This window comes from Elephas maximus, chromosome 16, assembly GCF_024166365.1.
Source record: "Elephas maximus indicus isolate mEleMax1 chromosome 16, mEleMax1 primary haplotype, whole genome shotgun sequence".
In the NCBI taxonomy this organism is placed as follows: domain Eukaryota; kingdom Metazoa; phylum Chordata; class Mammalia; order Proboscidea; family Elephantidae; genus Elephas; species Elephas maximus.
The window spans coordinates 18,624,533-18,644,129 of NC_064834.1; the positions used below are offsets into that span (position 1 = coordinate 18,624,533).

At 50.6% G+C, this 19,597-nt stretch overlaps 1 protein-coding gene across 2 annotated transcripts in view; it reads right to left on the reverse strand.

Moving 5' to 3' along the window:
• Nucleotides 1-19,289, reverse strand: part of HK1 (hexokinase 1) — an 83,051-nt gene extending 63,762 nt beyond the window's left edge. Inside the window, exon 1 of one of the 2 annotated variants that reach the window (XM_049855789.1) lies at nt 19,115-19,289. In XM_049855789.1, coding sequence (XP_049711746.1) covers nt 19,115-19,174 — 60 coding nt within the window. In that variant the 5' untranslated portion in view covers nt 19,175-19,289. Of the gene's footprint in view, nt 1-15,777; nt 16,072-19,114 lie in introns of those variants that run through there. The other variant, XM_049855788.1, reaches the window with a different exon arrangement.
• Nucleotides 19,290-19,597: the final 308 nt, after the last annotated feature.

A 19,597-nucleotide genomic window follows, 5' to 3' on the forward strand; every position in this document is an offset into this window, starting at 1 on the left:
TTTCTGTCTCCACAGCATCTCCAGATCTTTTCCTCCCTCCCTCCCTCTCCTGCCCCCCACTTCCCCTCACATTTCCACGATTCTTCCTGTTCTCTTAGGATATGCTTTACTGCTCTGGTCAATCGTCATCAGAGCCCAAAGAATCCCTCCTTCCTTTCCTAATCCCCAAAAACCAGCTGCCTCCAACTCACGCCGACCTCATGTGTGTCAGAGTAGAACTGTGCTCCTTAGGGTTTTCAAGGGCTGATTTTTCACAAGTAGATTGCCAGGCCTTTCTTCCAAGGTGCCTCTGGTGAATACGAACCTCCAACCTTTCAGTCAGCCCATATATCTTGGTGACGGAGGGGGCAGCACATACTAGTTCCTCTGATGGCCATCTACCTACAAGCCTCAAGCATTTGGGAGGTCATAGGACATAAGTGTTCACAAGCCCACAAGTGCTCACATTCACACATGGTGACCAAAATGAGTGTGTGGGATTTTGGTCAGGCTGGGAAGGAAATGGGGTACAGAGGCCCCAGACACCACACGTGAAGCTAGGCCCCGCACACTCTTGTCCGAGACTGATAAAGAGCCTTCCAGTCACCAGGGTCTCTCTCCCACCCCCTGAAGAAGAGCCCTTCTCATGAGGATAGGAGCTGAGTCAGCTGCACAGGGCAGGGCACTTGCCCAAATACCACCCAAATATTTGTCTGGATTACACTTCACGTGGGCCAAGAGTGTCTTGAAGCTCTCAGCAGCTCCAGAAGTTGGAACATGGCAGAGGGAGGAGACATCAGCAGAGAGGACTCAGCCTCGCCAAGCCCCCTGGCCTGAGTCTTCCAGCTCATGAAAAAACCAAATGCCCAGCACTCAGCTAAATGCACAAATGTTTCTGTGTCCCAACCACAGCCCCACCTCCTGCTCCCAACAGAGCATGGTCAAACAGACCCAGGAGCAAAAAGGGAGATGGCCAAAAGCCTAATTCAAGACTGGACATGCCCAAGTGGACAGGCTGGATGCAGCAGGAAGGGATGGTAACCACTGGTGACCCGGCATTTTCACCCCCTGTGGAGGAGGCACGGCCATGGAAAGTTTTCACCCCAACTCTCATCCACTCTCCCACAAGGATCAAGAATGAAGCGGAGGCAACAGGTATTACCGAAGCTGCTGGTGTAGGCCTTGAAAATGAACTTCCCAAGTGGGGTTTCTTATTTGCAAAGGAAACAGGGAGCTGGTGGTGAAAGGCAAAGACGCAGGCTTGGTTAATGGCAGGGCAGAGATTTCAACACCAGGCTGACTTCCCTTTCTTAACCACACTGGCTCAGGAGAGAACACATTCAGGGTGATTATTATTATTAACACTAGCTCACATGTACAGAGGGCTGTGCCTTTTATACAAAGGGCTTTCACATACATTATCCCATTTGAACATCACAAAAAGAGATGAAATGAGCTCACAGATGCAAAGTGCTGGGCATGAGGTAGGCGCTTAGTATGTGAGCTCTCTTTCTGGCTGCACACTAACTCAGCGAGGTAGGCAGGAAAGACATAATTACCTCCAATTTATAGGAGAGGAAGTTGAAACCCAGTGACTCGCGCAAAGTCACATGGTTTCTAAGTGGCGGCTGGGTCTAGACTCACTTGGGTCTTCTCCTCACGCATTTCCACTCTCCTCTGCATTTCTATTCTTTCTCCAAAGACTATGGAGGACAGCGGGGTTCAAATCCAGTACCTGCCATTTACTAGCTGTGTGACTTTGGACAAGGTGCTTAACTTCTAGAGTCTTGGTTTCTTCGTTTTTAAGATGAGGATAGTAACACCTACACCCCAGAGGGTAATGTGAGAGTTTTAATAAAGTGTTGAGAAAAAAGCACCAGCACCAAGTATCATATCTCTCCCTCCCACACCTAAGTGTCCTAACCATGTGTCCCTAACGCCTTTTGCCTAAATACTTAAAAAATTACACTGATTGCCAAACGTTACTGATCCACTTTGTAGAAGACACAACAAAAGCTAGGTGAAAATTTGCCTGAAACCATGGCCCATGAGAGATTTGGGCAAAATTCCTGAGAAACATTTGTACTGTATAATTAGTTTTTTCCTAAACTGTAATAGTATTTTACACATATCGTAAAAAATATACTCAACCAACACATACATGCACAAAGTAAAAAGTATGAGTTTTTCCCCCTAGTCTCCCCAGAGCTATCCCTGTTAATAGAGCTGTATATTCTAGGGCTTCTTCATAGCTAAACAAACACCCACACACACAGGGACTGGTTTGCTTATTTCATTTTACAGAGATGGAATCATATCACAGACACTATCTCCTTTGAAACTTTAACTCCCCCTTCCTGTTTTCGCTGGGAACTACCTCTCAGACTCTAACTAGCAGAGTAACACTTAAGAGTTCCTCAGGACACTGCCTGGTTCAGGCACGGATGGGCAACGCAGATGCCCAGGCTTGACTTCTGGCTTTGTCATCCTGCCAGCATCTCAGTCTCCCCACCCCTAGTGTGCTGTCTCCACGAAACTTTCATCTACAAAGGCCTCTAGACTTTCCAGAGCACTTTTACATGTCAGTCTTCTCAGTCCCACCCAGATAAGCGGGGCAGGAACCATCACTTCCAATTCCCAGAGGATGCATCTGAGCCCGGAGAGCTTACATGACTGGCCAAGGAGAAACCCTCCTCAACAAGAGGACCAGGTGGACACTAAGTTCCTTCCTCTGCACCCTTCTTGCTCAGCCTGGGAAGACTCAGGCCAGAGCTTCATGGTACAGAGAGAGGCAGGAACACGAACGGCATTGGTGCCACAGCTCCATCCACTCCGGAAGCAGCGTAGCTTCCGTGCAGACAGCATTTGTGCCGGTGGACTTGTAAGAGGCCTCGGTCACCCTCCAGCTAGGATCACACAAGCTATGAGCTGTCTGCTCTGCTCACTGACACAATCCTGGGCAGGAAGTTCAAAGCAGAGCAAGCCAAGGCCCTGGGCCAACCAAGTGTTCCTTTTTGGTTTGTGCCACCCCAGTCCCTCCTCCTGGCCAAGCAAGGCCCCAGCCTTCTTCCTGTCTGCACGTGGCTCTGCAGGCGGCCCAGCCCCACCTCACTGCTGCGGGTGGTGCCCAGGGAACCTACATTCTGTCCTACTCTTGGCTGCCAGTCTCTGAACAGGGAGGGAACTGGCCACGAGGGGAGACACCTTTGACCCATGGGGTTCTATATGAGAGCCATCAACTCCAAACAGTGTTGTTTCACCTCCAAAGCTCCTTAGAGATCCACAGACTACTCTGCTTTCCCATCCCTTCTTTTACCCAAAGACCATCTCTAGGCTCACCTCCTCCTCCGGAGCATACACCATGATCTGCCCCACCCACACTGTCCACTCAACTTCTCTGCATCCCCTCCGCCGCAGGCACCCACTAAGCTCGTTCCTACGAGCTTCCCCTGGTGGTGCACCGCCATGTGTAAGTCTCTCCCGGGCTCTGCAGCAACAGGCACATGGTCTGCATCTCCAGCTAGACTGTGAGTGACACAGGTGTGGGGGCCGTGGCTTCTAGGCCCTTTCTGTCCCCCCCCCCCCCCAGGGGTCTCAGGACAGTGCCACTGGGAAGCTTCTTGGCTGGGCTGTGTGACTCCTGACCTGGGCGGAAAGCCTTCGGTGACGCCTAACTCAGGAAGGTCTCCAGAAGGGTTTGCTGGCTTAGATAAGGCCCAGAGACTCCTGTTCTCCAAACGGTCCAGCTCTTCTCCCCCCGCACCTGCCTCCTCACTTCGGTCTCATGGCAGCCTGGGCCAGGACGAAGGCCTCTCTCTGAGGTGTGGTAAGTTCCAGGCGTTTTCTAACTCCCTCCTTCCCCTCACAGCACTTCCAATTCACAGCTAAGCCCCAGAGGAACATGAGGCACCCTAAAGACAATCAGGATTCTTACTCTCCCAGCCAAGCCTCCCCGAGACTGCTGAATTACCTTAAAGTCAGCAAAGGAAAATGTGTTTTGTAAAGTAAGTGCCACGTTAGAGGCTCCAGAGGGAAAGACCTGTGTGTAAATAGGCCTAAAGCAAAATGACCCCTTAGGCACTTTAAAATGTTACACTGTGGAGTTTTCCTTTTCCCGGTGTCCTTTTTAAGGCTCTTAAATATTTTTCTGCACCTTATCTATAATTTTATTTATGCATGAAGAAAACCAAAGACACAAGGAAAATACTAGCCTCAAGGACTAAAGGACCACATGAACCAGAGACTCCACTAGTTCAGACCAGAAGAACTGGATGGTGCCCAGCTGCCTCCAATGACCACCCTGAAAGGGATCACAACAGAGAGTCCTGGACAGAGCAGGAGAAAAATGCAGGACAGAACTCAGTTTTGCATAAAAAGACCAGACTTACTGGTCTGACAGAGGCTGGAGGAACCCCAGAAACCACAGCCCCCAGACGCTGTGCTAACCCAGAACTGAAGCCATTCCCGAAATCCACTTTTCAGACAAAGATTTGACAGGCCTATAAAACAAAGGGGAACCCTGGTGGCGTAGTGGTTAAGAGCTATGGCTGCTAACCAAAAGGTCAACAGTTCAAATCCACCAGTTGCTCCTTGGAAACCCTATGGAGCAGTTCTACTCTGTCCTATAGGGTCGCTGTGAGTTGGAATCAACTCGACAGCAATGGGTTTGGTTTTTCTTTTTTTTTTAGTAAAACAAAAAATAGCACACATGAGGAATGTGCTTCTTTGTTTAATCAACTATACAAGACCAAATGAGCAGCTCCTGTCCAAAAGCAGGACGAGAAGGCAGGAAGGGAAAGGAACTAGACAAATGGACACAGAGAACCTGGGGTGAAAAGGGGGAGCATGCTGTCACACTGTGGGAATTGCAATCAATGTCACAAAACAATATGTGCATAAGTTTTTCAATGAGAAATAAAAAAATTTTTTTTTTAATTTATGCTTCTGAACAGTTGGTTCAGTTTCAATGAACATGAACTAAGCACCTAGTAAGCACCACGTACTGTTCATATGACAATTTTGTTTACTCACAACAAGCCATGAAGAAATTGGGAACCCCACCACTGATGAGGAATTTGAGGTTTGGGGAACGGAAGTGTAATAGGAACTGGGGGTGGGGCCCACGCTGGGCACCTCACCCTGCCACGAGCCAAACTTGCACAATGTGCAAGACAGGCGATACCTACCACGTCTGACACAAAAGGAGCCTGAGGCTTCTGGTTAAGCAACCTGCCCCATGTACCCAGCAACTGGTGCAACACCATCTTGTTGTTAGCAGCTGGTCAAGTCGGCCCCTACTCACGGCCAGCCCATGAAAACGGATGAAATGCTGCCCAATCCTGCGCCGCCCCTGTGATAGGTTGCAGCTCGAACCACTGTGATCCACTGGGTTTTCACTGGCTGATTTTTGGACGTAGATCACCAGGCCTTTCTTCCTAATCTTAGTCTGGAGGCTCCAGTGAAACCTGCTCAGCATCATAGCAACACGAAGGCCTCCACCGACAGATGAGCGGTGGCTGTGCAAGAGGTGCCCTGGCCCAGAATCGAACCCAGGTCTCCTGTGTGGAAGGTGAGAATTCTACCACTGAATCGCCAACACCCCCATACCACCACTGGCTCAGCATCTGCAAACTCAGCAACCCTGCCCTTATTCCCCAGATGCCTCTTGCTATGAGGACCAGTGTTAGGCCATAACCCAAGGTCCTCCTGATGGCCTTGGCACACATTAATAGGCGCTTCCTGGCTGGTGAGAGCAGCCAAGTTCTTGCCCATGATGAGAACAAAGCTGTCACAATGAACTAGCTAAAAATAAAGGCAGTCCCTTCAAGGGAAAAGTACAGCCCTGGAATGTGGCATGGCAAGATCAACAGGCTTAATTCTCAGCCTCCCGGTCAATGGCTTGGGAAGGGGCCAACCTCTGGGCTCCTAACTCCCGATGTTCCAGGCACTTCCAGACGTGAGGGACAGGAAGACCTGAAGTACAAGTAGTTTTACTTTCACTATGAAACCCTAATCCAAATACTGCTCACTCTCCAAACGCTGGGGCTAGAGGTCAAAAGACCTGGGGCCTCTTCCAGCTACGATTCCCCCTGTGACTCGACTTCCCCGTGACTCAGTTTTTCCATCAGTCACACAGCAATCATGAAAGCCTGCCCTTTCGCCCTCACATATGGCGTACACAAGGAATGCCATGGCACTTGTGCTTTCTCAGGACACAGGTTTTTCAGAAATCCATGGGGTCATTTTCATCTATTTGGCCAATGAGAAAATGGACATGCAGGTGGTCTGTGGACTCTCACCCTCTCACATACAATTAGGGGCAAAGGCAGAATGGTACCCAGGATCCCTGCCCCAGCTCAGGGTACTGGCCACCTACCCTCTGTTATCTAGAAAGCTGCAATCCCCCATCTGGCTACTCAAGATGCCAGAAGAATGAACCAATCAGCCTGAGAAGAAATACAACCACAATGCTCCTTAGAAGTGAGAACAGAGACTCTGGCTTGCTTATTTTGGACACTTCATCAGGAAAGACCAACTGCTAGGAAAGGACACCATGTCTGGCAAGCAGAGGGTCGGCATAAATGAAGGAAACCCTTAATGAGATGGATTGACACAAGAGCCACAACAACGGACTCAAACATACAAACCATCATGAAGGTGACCCAGGACCAGGCAACATTTCATTCTGTTACACGGAAGTCGCCAGGAGTCAGGGCCAGCCCGACAGCAACAACAGCAGCAGGTATATTCAGGGTGAGTAGCAATGATAACACCTGGCATTTGTACAGCTCTGTAGACTTTCAAAGTGTTTCCACTTCCATTCTCTAATTTTATTCTCACCATAAGCAGGTGGATCAGCAATTATTTACCCCATCTGATAGGTACAGAAACTGAGGCCCAGAGAGCTTGATGGCTACTTAACGACATTGTTGAAATTGGAGGAGTCTTTAGATATAACGGATTCCAGCCTCCTAATCTTATGGACTGGGGGGCAGTGGTGGTTCAGTGGTAGGATTCTCACCTTCCATGAAAGAGACCTGGGTCCATTCCCGGCCAGTACACCTCACGCGCAGCCACCCCCCGTTTATCAGTGGAGGCTTGCATGTTGCTGTGATGTTGAACAGGCTTCAGCAGGGCTTCCAGGCTATGACAGACTATGAAAAAGTCTACTTTTTAAAAGATTTACTTTTAAAAAATCAGTCAGGGAAAACCTTATGGATCACAACCATCCAATCCCATTGTGCATGGGTTCGCCGAGAGTCAGGGACCAACTCAACGGCAACTAACAATCTTACAGACGAGAAAACTGAGGCCCAAGGGCCCACAGGAACCATTGTTTGAATGCAGAGTGCCTCTGTCCAAACTCCTGAGCCATAAATTCACTGCTTAGCAGAACACTATCCAACAGAGATATAATGCAAGCCACCCATGTATTTTTAAATTTCTAGTAGCCACATTTAAAAGACTCAATGAAACAGGTAAAATTAACTTTAATACTATATTTTCTTTAACCCAGTATATTCAAAATATGTTTCCAACATGCAATCAGTATTTTTTTATTTTTAATGAGATATTTTATTACTTTTTTTGTCAAAGTCTTCGAATTCTCCATGTATTTTACACTTCACAGCACATATCAAGTTAGATTCACCACATGTCAAGTGCTCAATAGTCACATGTGGCTGGTGGCTACCGAGCTGGCCAGCACAGCTCTAATATTTCAGACACATCCCCACTAAGGGAGCCTTGGGTGGACGGTGTCTACCAGGAGGCTGCTGTATGTAGTGGAATGAGCCCTGCACTGGCGTCTGAAGCCAGTCCTGGTCCTGCAAGCATGGCGACTGCTCACTGGTTTCAGACAGTCCTGTGTCCACATCCTGGCACTACTGTTTTCTGGCCATGAGACCAAGGCTATAACAATTTCGCTTACTGAGTCTTGCTTGTCCAATAGGTAAGAAGCAGAAAAAAATACCTCCACCCAGGCTTGCTGGAAGACCAAACTAAACCCGACATGTGAAGGCATTTTGTAAATGGAACACAACTTTGCAAAATGTGAGGTGATATCTGTATTACAATAGTGGCCCGGGTCTCCTACTCCACTCACCCTACCCACCTAGAAAGGGTCCTGGAAGGCACCAGGAGACATCAGAGAAATGAGGTCTGGTTGAATAACTTGGCCAAAGGCAAACCCCATGTATTTATCAATCAGTGAAATCAACAGCTGCTTATAATATGGCCAGGCAGAGGCTGGGAGAGAACACTGAACACACCCTCTAGGAATGGGTATTACAGGGTGGAGAGCAGGGGTCTTCTCTCAAGTTAAGCACTGTCCTCCTCAGGCTCCTCTTTTAAATGCAAACAAGTATAGGAGGTGGGGAAGACAGTGAATAGAGCACATGGTGAGATTTGAAAAACGAGAGGGAAATCTCTAACATCTCACTACACATAGCTTTATTGGGCCCATTTCCTTCCCAAGTGGAGGGGTTGGTCAGCAATGAGCAGCTAGGGAGATGAGGAAGCTCAAGTCAATGTGCTGGTGTTGGGGAGGAACAAGAGGTGGGAGTCAGGGGACCTGGAGAGTCCTGAGCCCAGCTCTGTCCTCCTCCACCAGCTATTTCACTCCTTGGATATCAGTTTCCCTAAACTGCAAAATGAAGGAGCTAGGAGTGGTATGGAAACCCTGGTTGCATAGTGGTTAAGAGCTACGGCTGCTAGCCAAGAGGCTGGCAGTTCAAATCTACCAGGTGCTCCTCGGAAACCCTATGGGGCAGTTCTACTCTGTCCCATAAGGTCCCTGTGAGTTGGAAGTGATATGGTTTCTAGGTCAAGGGTTTTGATTGTGTTCACGGCCCTATCACTTATGAGCTCTGTGGCTGTTGGCAAGTCACCTCACCACTTGGTGGGAGGAACCTCAGTTTCCTCATTTCTAAATGGAGATGATATTTCCCTCCCTCAGGGTGGTTAAAAGCAGGGACTCTCCCAGCAATAGCCCTCCTGGGTATACACCCAAGAGAAATAAAAACCTATGTTCACGTAAAAGCTTGTCCATGGGTGTTCACAGCCACACTATTCACAATAGCCAAAAAATATAAATAACCCGAACATCTATCAACAGATGGACAGACAAAATGTGGTACATCCATACAATGGAATATCAGTCTGCCATAAAAAGGAGTGAAGAACTGATACATGCTACAACATGCATAAACCTCAAAAATATTATGCTCAGTTAAAGAAGGCAGTCACAAAAAGCCACATATTGTATGATTCAATTTATATGAAAAGTTCAGAACAAACAAATCCATAAAAAAAATCCATAGAGACAGAAAATGGATTAGTGGTTGCCAGGGGCTAGAGGGAGGAAGGAATGGGGAATGACAGCTACTGGATATAGAGTGTCTTTTTGGGGTGATGAAAATGCTCTGGGATCAGATGGTGATGATGGCTGTACAATGTTGGGAATGTACTAGAAACCACTGAACTGTACACTTCAAAAGGATAGATTTTATGGTATGTGAAGTATATCTCAAAAAAAAAAAAAATACAGCTGGGACTCTGCCATCAAACTGGATGAGTCTGGATGCTGGCTCCATTGCTTACTGCCTCTGTCTCAGGGTCCTCACCCAGAAGTGGAGATGGTAAGAGTACCTACCCCACGGGGGCACTGTGAGGGTTAAAGGAGGTAACGTTCATGATGCCTCTGACACAGTACTTGGCAAAAAGATGTGACAGGCATTATATGTTGGCTTCAATTAGTATTACTACCACTAATTATTTAACGAGACCCACATTAAGAGAAAGACAGGAACCTATTAGGCATACAATAAATACCCCTGCTTCCCTCTCAGGCACCTTCAAGGTCTTATCCGCCTGTGAGGCTGTAAACAGGCACCGAATCAAGATGGCCAGCCGACATATTCTCAGTTTGCAAAGTGCAGGGCTGCAGACTTCACTTTTCTTCCCTGCTGCAGGGATACAGCCACCCTCTCCTTTTACAGAAGAGCTTCTAAGAGAGGCTGCTGGCTGGGGTTTTCTCTGAACAGAGTAGGGCATGTTCAGAAGACTGATAAGCCTGCCCAGGTCAGGTCCACCCAGGAAGAGAGAAAGGGTGAGCTAAAGCACGGGTGTGTGTTTTAATTCCCAGAAAAGTTTAACGGAGTACAAAGGGTCACAGAGAGTCCTCATAAGCCTTTCTCTGCATCTACCACCGCCCCCCCCCATCAGAACTGTGCAAATGTTTTAGTGCCAGCAGTCAATGGAGCTGGCACTGCTCACAGGGAGAGCTGTCAACTTAACTCAGCAATACTTCGCAACAAGGGCTCTGTTTGATAAGACAAATGAGGAAATGGGTTAATTTTAAACTGGGTTCGAATGCCTTAATGTCAATGGAAATGACAGAGAAAAGAAGCAGTCTCTTTAAAAATTATCTATCAAAAATTTTTCAACGGTTGGCGTGGGGCAACAGGAACTCACACACATTTCTGATGGGAGTGTAAACTCGCAGTGACCTCCTGAGGACAGCCATTTGGCCAAATCCTGTAAATGGGAAGAAGCACAGGCCCCTCCACCTAGCAATTCCAGCCCCAGGCACAAAACCTAGAGCCTAAAGGAACTCCTGCAAGGGTGCTGAAGATGTGCCCAAGAAGGTTCCCTGGCACGCTGTTTGGCATTTGAAAAACAAGACGCCCAAATATCCATCCAAAGCAAAATGGATAAATTAATTGTGGTTTATCTACACATTGAAAGAGCATATAGCTGTTTAAAGAAATGAACTAGAGTGACAGATAAACACTGGAAAATCTCAGAAACATAATGTTGAACTAAAAAAGGTGAGCCGCAGAGGAATATAGTATGACGCCATTTGAAAAACCTTAAAACCATATAAACCAATACTCTGTCTTGCTTATAGGCACATGCATATGTAATAAAAGTATAAAAACATGCATGGAAATGATAACAACCAAATTCAGAACACAGGTCACCTATTGTGGGAGGGGAAGCAAACGAGATAAAAAACAAGTATACAAGGGGCCCTGACTGTGTCTATAACGCTTTATTTCTCAAGCTGAGTAACGGATACACAGGGGTTTGTTACGTTAACCTCAATATTTTTATGCATCTAAAATATTTCATAATAAAAAAATTAACTCATATTTATTGCTTTGTGGGGGAAGAGAATTAAAATTCAGGTTCCAAGGTAAACCATTAAAATCAACAAAAGCTGATTTTTTTTTTTCTTCTAAAGGAAAGAAACACAGAGCCAGAACAGCCCTCTAGACCCTATTCCTGGTTGTCTTATGACCTTTGGAAAGTCACTGATCTCCTCTAGGTTGGCTTCCAGACCCTGTGAACAGAATCTCTAGTTTCTAAGTATACTATCCCGATTTGTACTGTCTACCAGAAATCAATGTTATTTTTAGTGGCAAAAGCCTATCAATTAAAATTTTTACCTATTTTTCTTTAAGATCAGATACAATGTGAATTAAGTGACTTATCCAGTGTTTAAGTGGCTTCATAGGATCCTGCTGTTACAGGCGGTTAGCTTGTCCTCCTACCCCAACTAATGTAATCGCCATGCCCTCCGTCCCCAGGTCTGGGAGTAGGGACAGAGGGCAGCTTCCAAGCCACTTACCAGGCCAACATCTAGAGCCTAGTCCTCACTCAGCAGTCCCTATTATTTCCTACCCAAGGTCTGACACCCCTCCTTACATGCTCACATAGCATTTTAGGCTTTGCACTTATCACAGAGAGCAAATAATTACTTATGCTCCATGAGAACAGGGGTCAGTCCTGCCTGGTTTAGAGTTGTCAGCCAGTCCTAGCACAGTAGCCTGCACATAATAACTCAGCAGACACTTTTGAAGTGAGTCCCCATGAGCAGATTTGATTCTAAAGGTCCTCAAATTGATAAGCAGGTGCCAGCAGTCTGGTCTGGCCAGGACTGCTTCACGGCTGCAGAGGTGCCTGGCTTTCTCTCCACCCAATCTCCCCAGGACATCCTCAGGCATGCTCAGAGCTGACTCCACTGGCTACTGTCAGCCAGGACTCCCTGCTGTAGACATACTGGGAGACAGCGCCAGTCACGCTCAATCAGTCTTTTGGGGGGAAAGCTGCCCTGCCTTCTCCAGAGAACAGCAGGAGCGTGGGAGGACTGTGCGGCATGGCCAGATGTGAAAGCCCTTCATACCCACTGCTTTCCCAGTTTACTCCCTCACGACATTCCCGAATTATCAAACCGAATGAAGCGACGCAGCTAGGAGTATCAAAGGTGCAGGAGATGGCATTTATGAAATAAAGATTCACCAAAGAGAAGTGAATCTGGATATTTTCCCAGCACCAGAGTGGAAAGGGGCACGAGACATTTTCTAAATCTCATCTCTCACATCCCTGATCAATAAGGAACGTTTTTTATGTTCACTTTTGCGGCTGGGACATCCAGGCTCAGAGGAAACAGACCTGGGGTGGCCCTTTGAGGCTAAGCATACCGTTGCCTGTCCTCCTGGGCCAGCACTCCAGGACCCCTGGGTCAGCCAGCCACTGCACAAATCACACCTGTTAGTTCACCTGCATAGTGGTGATGACTTGGAGTCGTAGGGACCAAATGGGAGAAAACCCACTGGCGTCTGCTCACCATCCGGCGGCCTGGAGAAAAGGAAGTCCAGCCTTTCTTTAGAGGCCAACCTCTGGCCTCCGCGGACCCATCTTTCTTCCCTAAACAAACAGCACGCTATGCAATCCCTCACCCTCCTCCAGGCTCCTGATGGCCTCACCGAGTGGAAGAAGCTGGCCAGAGGAGAGGCATGTTAAAAGTTACTTTGGGGTCAAAGAACCCAGCCTCCAGCTGCAGAATTAGATGTCTGGGATCCTGATAAATGAATCTTTCACGAGCACACATCCACCTTCTTTTCCTCCTAAAAGCACTAGAGGAGTGAAAGGAAATTATGTGTTTTGCGCTTAGTCCAGCCTAATGCACCCTATTAACCGTATTTACTGATACTTTTTTTATGGAGAGGCTGTTTGGAAAGTGGGTCTGCAAGCGGGGAATGAGACACTTGAACAGTTTCAACCCTGGATATGTTTCATGATGCTGAATTACAGATGTGCCTCACAGGCAACAGGGAGAGAAATGACTCCCTTTGTATCCCAGTAATCCTGAAAACCTTCCCCTCTCCCATCTCCCTGCCAGAGGGCACACGCTGGGGTATGGTGGGAAATGCCTTGAAGACCTGCTGTTCCCTTGGGGGTGGGGGGAACCTACCTAAGGCTGGAGGGCTGGCTGAATCATCATGGCCGCCTAAGCGGGCTACCCTCACTAGGTCTCCATGGTGTTGTAGGCAGGTCCCTGCCCCCACAGGATGTACAAGGCTGAGTTCTGCATTCTCACCCAGACTTTATCACAGTGAGTGGTGGGTGGGAGGGGTTGGTCTCTGACAAGTGCTGAGCACCCTGAGAGCAGAAGCAGTCCCCCAGCATCTGCCATGCAGGGGTGGGGACAGCTGTCCAGGTCATCACGAAAAGCACCTGCTATGTGCTCAGGAGGCCGGGGAAGCTTCCCAGAGACCACACCCAGGGACAGCAGTGCTCCACAGCCCATTACACAGGCCGAGGTGACCCCTGGCAGGGATTCTCACCCCCTCCACAGAAAGCAGCATAAGTAGTTCCTGGCGAGAGGCAAGAAAGCCAACTTGTTGTTAAGATTCTCCTTTTCTTAAATAATTTTATCTGGCCAAAGTTTTGGCCTCAGACCCTCCTCCAGCAAGGTTCTGAGGCCCAGAGAGGGAGGGGATGCCAGAATCACAACCTCAGGAGAGGTTGAAGGATCAATTGACTCAGAAGTCACACATGCTCAGATACCTACAGGGGCCTGGCAGACAGAATGTGTGAATCAGGGAGTGGAGGGGTCTGGAGCTACACTAGACACTGCTGTGCCCGATAAACAGATCCCCTGAGTACAAGTCAAGTCTCAACCCCTGGGGGACGAGTGGCATACAGGTGGTGGTGGAAGTTCCCAAGGTCAGCCCCACCCCCTCTCCAGAGGTGGGGACATCCTGAGCTACAGAGAACACAGCCTGCAGGCACAGGGCCCTGAGAAGGGCTGCTCTGGGCAGCCCCTGAAATACTGGGAGGACTCCCTCTCCATTCCCCACCTTAATCCTCCCCCTACCCTCAATGACATTAATCAAAGCACAGCATGACTGAAGAACACATGTAAAATGCAAGTTTGGACACGCATAGCTGCCCGAGCTCAGTGGCCAGGAGGCAGCTCCGGGGTGCTCCACAGGGTGCTCCATGGGGCCAAGTGTGAGTCCCACAGGTTGACAACCCCAGAGTTGCTGTGGCCTAAAGCAGTGAGGGTCCTTGGAAAGCAGTGAACCAGAGAAGGCAGATTACACACTGAAATCCTACAGCTGATTCTCAGGCCGGTCTCCTAAGCACTCCACTCAGGCCCCACCCAGCACAGCTCCATGGCAGCCCCCAGGGGCTCTGTCTCTCAGCACTTCCCCTCGGCTGATTTCCAGAAGGAGCCTTGGTCAAGTTCTCCGTGGAAGGCGGTGGAAGGCCCCCGCCCAGGCGCTGCCCGTAAATTGCTGGGTGACCTTGATGAGGTCACTGCCCTGGGACCGCCCATTTCCTATTGTGTCACACCAGAGGGTCGTTTTAGGTGTATGCAAGGACTGACCATCCTGTGGCTTGCAGGGCAAAAAATCAAGTCTTGTTGCTTCTGCCTCCCACCTGTAGGTAGGACTCCTTTGAAAACACCAAAGCCAAGTTGACTTTGTCGGTCCAACGCAGCTTACCCAGCAGTAACGTCACCCATGCGGAGTGTGGGTGGGTCAAATGCCTGGCGCTGATAAAACGGGTCTTTCCCTACAGCCTAGGCTGTTTTCTTGAAAACACAGTAGCAAAACTGGCAGAAAAGAGAGCTACACCTTTAAGTTCTGCCAGGGGGAAATATTTTATGCTCTATACAGATGTCAAAGGCAGCAACGCCCAATTAAGAACAGGAAGATGCGTTCACATGCAAGCACGCACATGTCACCAACATACATGTCAAGGCCTACAACCCAGTCAAATGACCAGTCTCTAATTTGAGCTCCCAGAGCTCGCTGAAAGTACAGCTTAAAAGAGTGGCCACAGAGGGGAATAAAAAATTCCATTCAGACGGACAGCTCCAGACCTGAGGCCTATGGGCAAAGTTTTCTGTGGCCTCCGTGTCCCTCCCCGTTCCGGGAAGCCAGGTCGGTCACCCAGTCCTCGGATAAATGAGCGGCCGCAACAGCTGGGTGTGCCCAGGTAACAGCTTTTCCCGGGCACCCGGCGCTCTCCGTCGGGAATTCCACATACGGGATGCCTGGCCTCCAGCCGGCACCCCCGCCTGCTGCTCGTTCGTCTCCCCAACATCTCGAGGATCACACCTCCGCCCATGGCGCTCGGACACTTCCAAACAGGCCCTGCGGACAGGCTCGCTGGCCCCCACGCAGCCACCTCCCTGCACTGCCCGGGGGCCCATGTGACATCCACAGTCCGTTTCAAGGGCACTGCAGCAACAGCCTAGTCTTGGGCTTCCTCCCTTCACTCCATACATACACACACACACACACACACACACACACACACGCACACACTACCAAGGCCGGGGAGAATGTAAGGGCAAAACCTTTCCCCATCGCCCTGCAGTTTAACCGCAAGCAGGCCTGGGGGAGGCTGGGAGCCGTAGGATGGAGCCGGCGGCGAGCGGATGCCGGAATGTAACGCCGCGGCCAGAGCGCCCGGGGCGGCAGTGGGGCGGGGGCGCACCTTTTTGACTTGGTCATCCTTCAGCTCGGTGAAGTAGTAGGCCAGGAGCTGCGCGGCGATCATGTTCGCGGTCGGAGCGCGGGGCCGGCGGCGACCGTCCTCCGCAGCCTGGGCGAGCAGTGGTCCTCGGGCGGCTGCTGGGCGGCTCCTCCTCCTCCTCCCGCAGCTCCTCCCCCACGGCCCGGGGCGAGGCGGCCGCTCCGCGCGCTCCCTCTCTCCGCGCTCCCGTCTCCGGGCGGGTGACAGTCGCGAGCCTGCCCACCTCCTCCGCGCCCATTGGCTGCCGTGCGCCACTGCAGCGCCGGGCGGTGCGTCTGGGCCGGGGAGGGGGGTGCGGCGGCTGCTCCCTCCCGCGCTGGAAAGGGGGTGGGCGACGCTGTGAAATCCCCCAAAGTCAGGCATCACCCTGCACGTCCCCCACGTAGGGAACCGGTGCGGGGGAGGGAGGAGAGGCGGGAGACTGTCGCCGGTGCGCACGGTCACGCGTGGTGGTGCCGTGCGCCCGGGCAGGCGGAGCGCAGGCCGGGGAAGCGTGGGGGGGACGGCACCGCCTGGCTGGTCAGGGACGAGGGCAGGGCAGCGGGGCCCGGCCCGGGAGGGTCTGCCCGGACCCCGGCGCAGCCGGGAGTGGGCTGTCCTCTTCCTCAGAGATTAGGGTTCCCGCCTGAGAGTTCCGGATGGGGAGACGCCGGGGAAGAGGTGGGCTGCACAAATGGGCGTGGAAAGCGAGAGCAAGGCCTGCGCTGGCGGAAGCGGCCGCCGGGAGACAATGCAGTCCTCGCACCAGGGTGGCCGCGCTTGCGGGTTTTCGTGGGTCCAGGAGCCGAGAGGGGCGCTCGCGGGCGGTGCGTCTCCTCCCACCTCGCCCGGCTGGGCTGCGGCGGCCCTGGCCCACGCAGCCTAATCTCCGACTGGGGGATTTGTACTGCTAAAGCACGTGTGAGACCCCTAGCTTCTGCAGCTCTCCGGGAGGGTGCACGCTGGGCGAGCGGGTCCTGGTGCGCAGGCCCTGGCCTCCCCCATCCCCGGGGCCTCTCTCGTTCTTGGAGACCTTTGGGATCTGTGGGACAGGAAGTTTGCTGGGTGGGAGGGATTCCTAGAAAACTATTCAGCTTCCAAAGGGGGAATACAGAATCAGAGGTGTGCGTGCAGCTACTAGAAGTGATAAGAACCGTAGCATTCTCAGGTAAGTGCTACTGTGTGCTGGACACTAGCAGGAGCTTTACTGCCCTACAAGATACCATGTTGTAAAATACAAAGAAGTGGTTACTGTCGTGATTCAACAGGTAAGGAAACTGAGACTCAGTTATACAGCCAGGAACCCATAGATCTACGGTGAGAGCTTGGGTTTGTGTATCTTAAAAACTGGTCCTCACCCCTAGGGTTTCCTGTCCCAGTTGTACCCTGCTCCCTATGTATATAGGCCACGTTCCTGAACCCTCTATGCCTAATGGAGATGGTGGATCGTAGACCTCTGCTAATAGGCTGGGATGGACCCTGGGATGAAGGACTGACTACACCATGTGGTCCCCTGAGATGGACAGAGTACACAACCCCCCGTCTCTACTCCAGCCCTGGGTCCTGGGAACACCTGGCCAGGCCTTCCAAAGGTACAGTGGAATCCAGAGAGAGATGGGTCGCCTTCCATGACAGCCATCCTCAGTAGCCCAGGGGCCTGATGGTTGCCGGCATCAACTGAAAAGGAGCAGCTCAGATGTTTGAGGCCAGAGCTCCAGTCCAGAGCCCAGCCCCCACTCCCTGGCCTTATGGCTGTGGCATCCTGAGTCACCTCTCTGAGCATGTTTCCTCATCTGTAAGATGGAGATACTAATGCCCATCCCCCGTGGTTGTTACAAAGTACTAAAAATAGTTGCATATAAATATATACTTAATAAATGGTGAGTATTGTCATAGGATTGACTGTGAAGCTGATGAGGTTTAAGTTTCAGGACCTCTCACTTGCATTTGCCCCTTTCTAGGTCCTAGCAACTTTATATTTGTAATTTTGAAGTGAGGGCAGTGGTGGTTCAGTGGTAGAATTCTAGTCTTCCATGTGGGGGTCCCTGGTTCAACTCCCAGCCAGTGCACCTCATACGCAGCCACCACCTGCCTGTCGTGGAGACTTGCATGTTACTATGATGCTGAACAGGTTTCAGTGGAGCTTCCAGACTAAGACAGGCTAGGAAGAAAGGCCTGGTGATGTTCTGAAAATCAGCCAGTGGAAGCCCTGTGGACCACAGCCATCCAATCTGCAGCTGATCATGGAGATGCACGGGACCAGGCAGCATTTCATTCTCTTGTGCATGGGTGTCAGCATGAGTCAAGGGCCGACTTGACAGCAGCTAATGACAATTTTTAATTCTAGAGAGGCCCCACAAAACCTGGATCTGCCCCTGGATAGTATTATTATAACCCAAGAACAGGGAGGTTTTCTGGTACCCTGTCAAGAACTTCCACTACCTATAAGGCCATAAATAGTAGAATTGGGCAAACGAGAACGAGAGGGTTATTCTCAAGTGCCATTTGAGTCCTGCAAATGTGATTGCCAAACTCAAAAGGCTAGAAGTAGGGATCGAAGACCATGTTTGCTCATTGTTCCGTCTCCTCCACCTAGGATAGGCCTGGCACATGGCAGGTAGAATGACCATGATTGGGGTATGCCCTTAGCCCAGTCCCCAGCTGGCACCATCACCTGTGCCCCCATTACAACTGAGATCTTACTGGAGCCGAAGCCAGGGAGAAGCATGGCTGAGCTACCCTGAGCTGTTCTCTCCAGGCAGGAAGACTGCTGTCTCTCCCCTGGCCTTTGAGACAACAGCTGCTTCTCAAGGTGACTGCTTCCTCCTCACCCCTGAATGCAGTCAGGTCCCAAGGTTTCCTCCCAACTCCCAGCCCTCATTACGCCATGCCAGAAAAATTACAAGAGTCTTTTAGCTACCCTCCCTGGGCCCTGGCTTCCTGCCATCCAAGCCATTCTGAGCACCCAGCCACATTAATCCTGCTAAAAAGCGGCCTAATCACATCATGGCCCTGCCCCAACTCGCTCTATGGCCCTGTCCTCCAATGGAGCCAATTTAAACTTCTCTGCCTGGCTTCTGAGCCTCTGTAACCTGACACCACTCTTGCCCACTTATCTCTTTCTCCCACCCCTCTTGGCCACAGGGAGGCCAGTTCCCCACCGTCTTTGGGCCCCCACCGTGTCCTTCCATTTGAGCCTCTGCTCATATTTCCTTGCTTGCCCTGCTCTCCTCTCACTTCCACCTGATCAATTACTCCTTCACCAGAGGCCCAGCTCATGCGCCTTCCCCATAAGCCTTCCCTAACCACGTCTACTCACCCCAGACTCCCAGGTATCTGCACCTCCACAGGACAAACTCAGATTGTGGTCAGAGTCCATGTAGATGTAGACCAATCCTCTTTTTCATAGACGAGGAACCTGAGACCCAGCAGGTAGGCCATGGTTCCCAGGTCAGGTTGAGGTCGAGTCTGGAGCTGGGACTCAAACCCAGTTCTAATGCCCAGCCACTCTGTCCATTCACCCCACCGCCTCACTGCAGCCGGGGCCTCAGATAAGTAACACTGAGTCATGCCAGCCTGCCTGATACGGCTTACTGTCTTTTGGGAGGGCTGGCCTTATCTGCCCCAATCAGACTGAGCTTCCTGAGGCCAGAGCCCTTGCTGCACTTCCGTGTCCCCTGCCGGGCTCAGAGCTGAGCCTGTGTCCCCTCCGTGTATTGATTATCACCTTATGCATTTTTTTCGTTTTTCTGCCTTATTTTGTTGTCAGATAGCTCTTAAAAAACAAACCCGTTGCCATCGA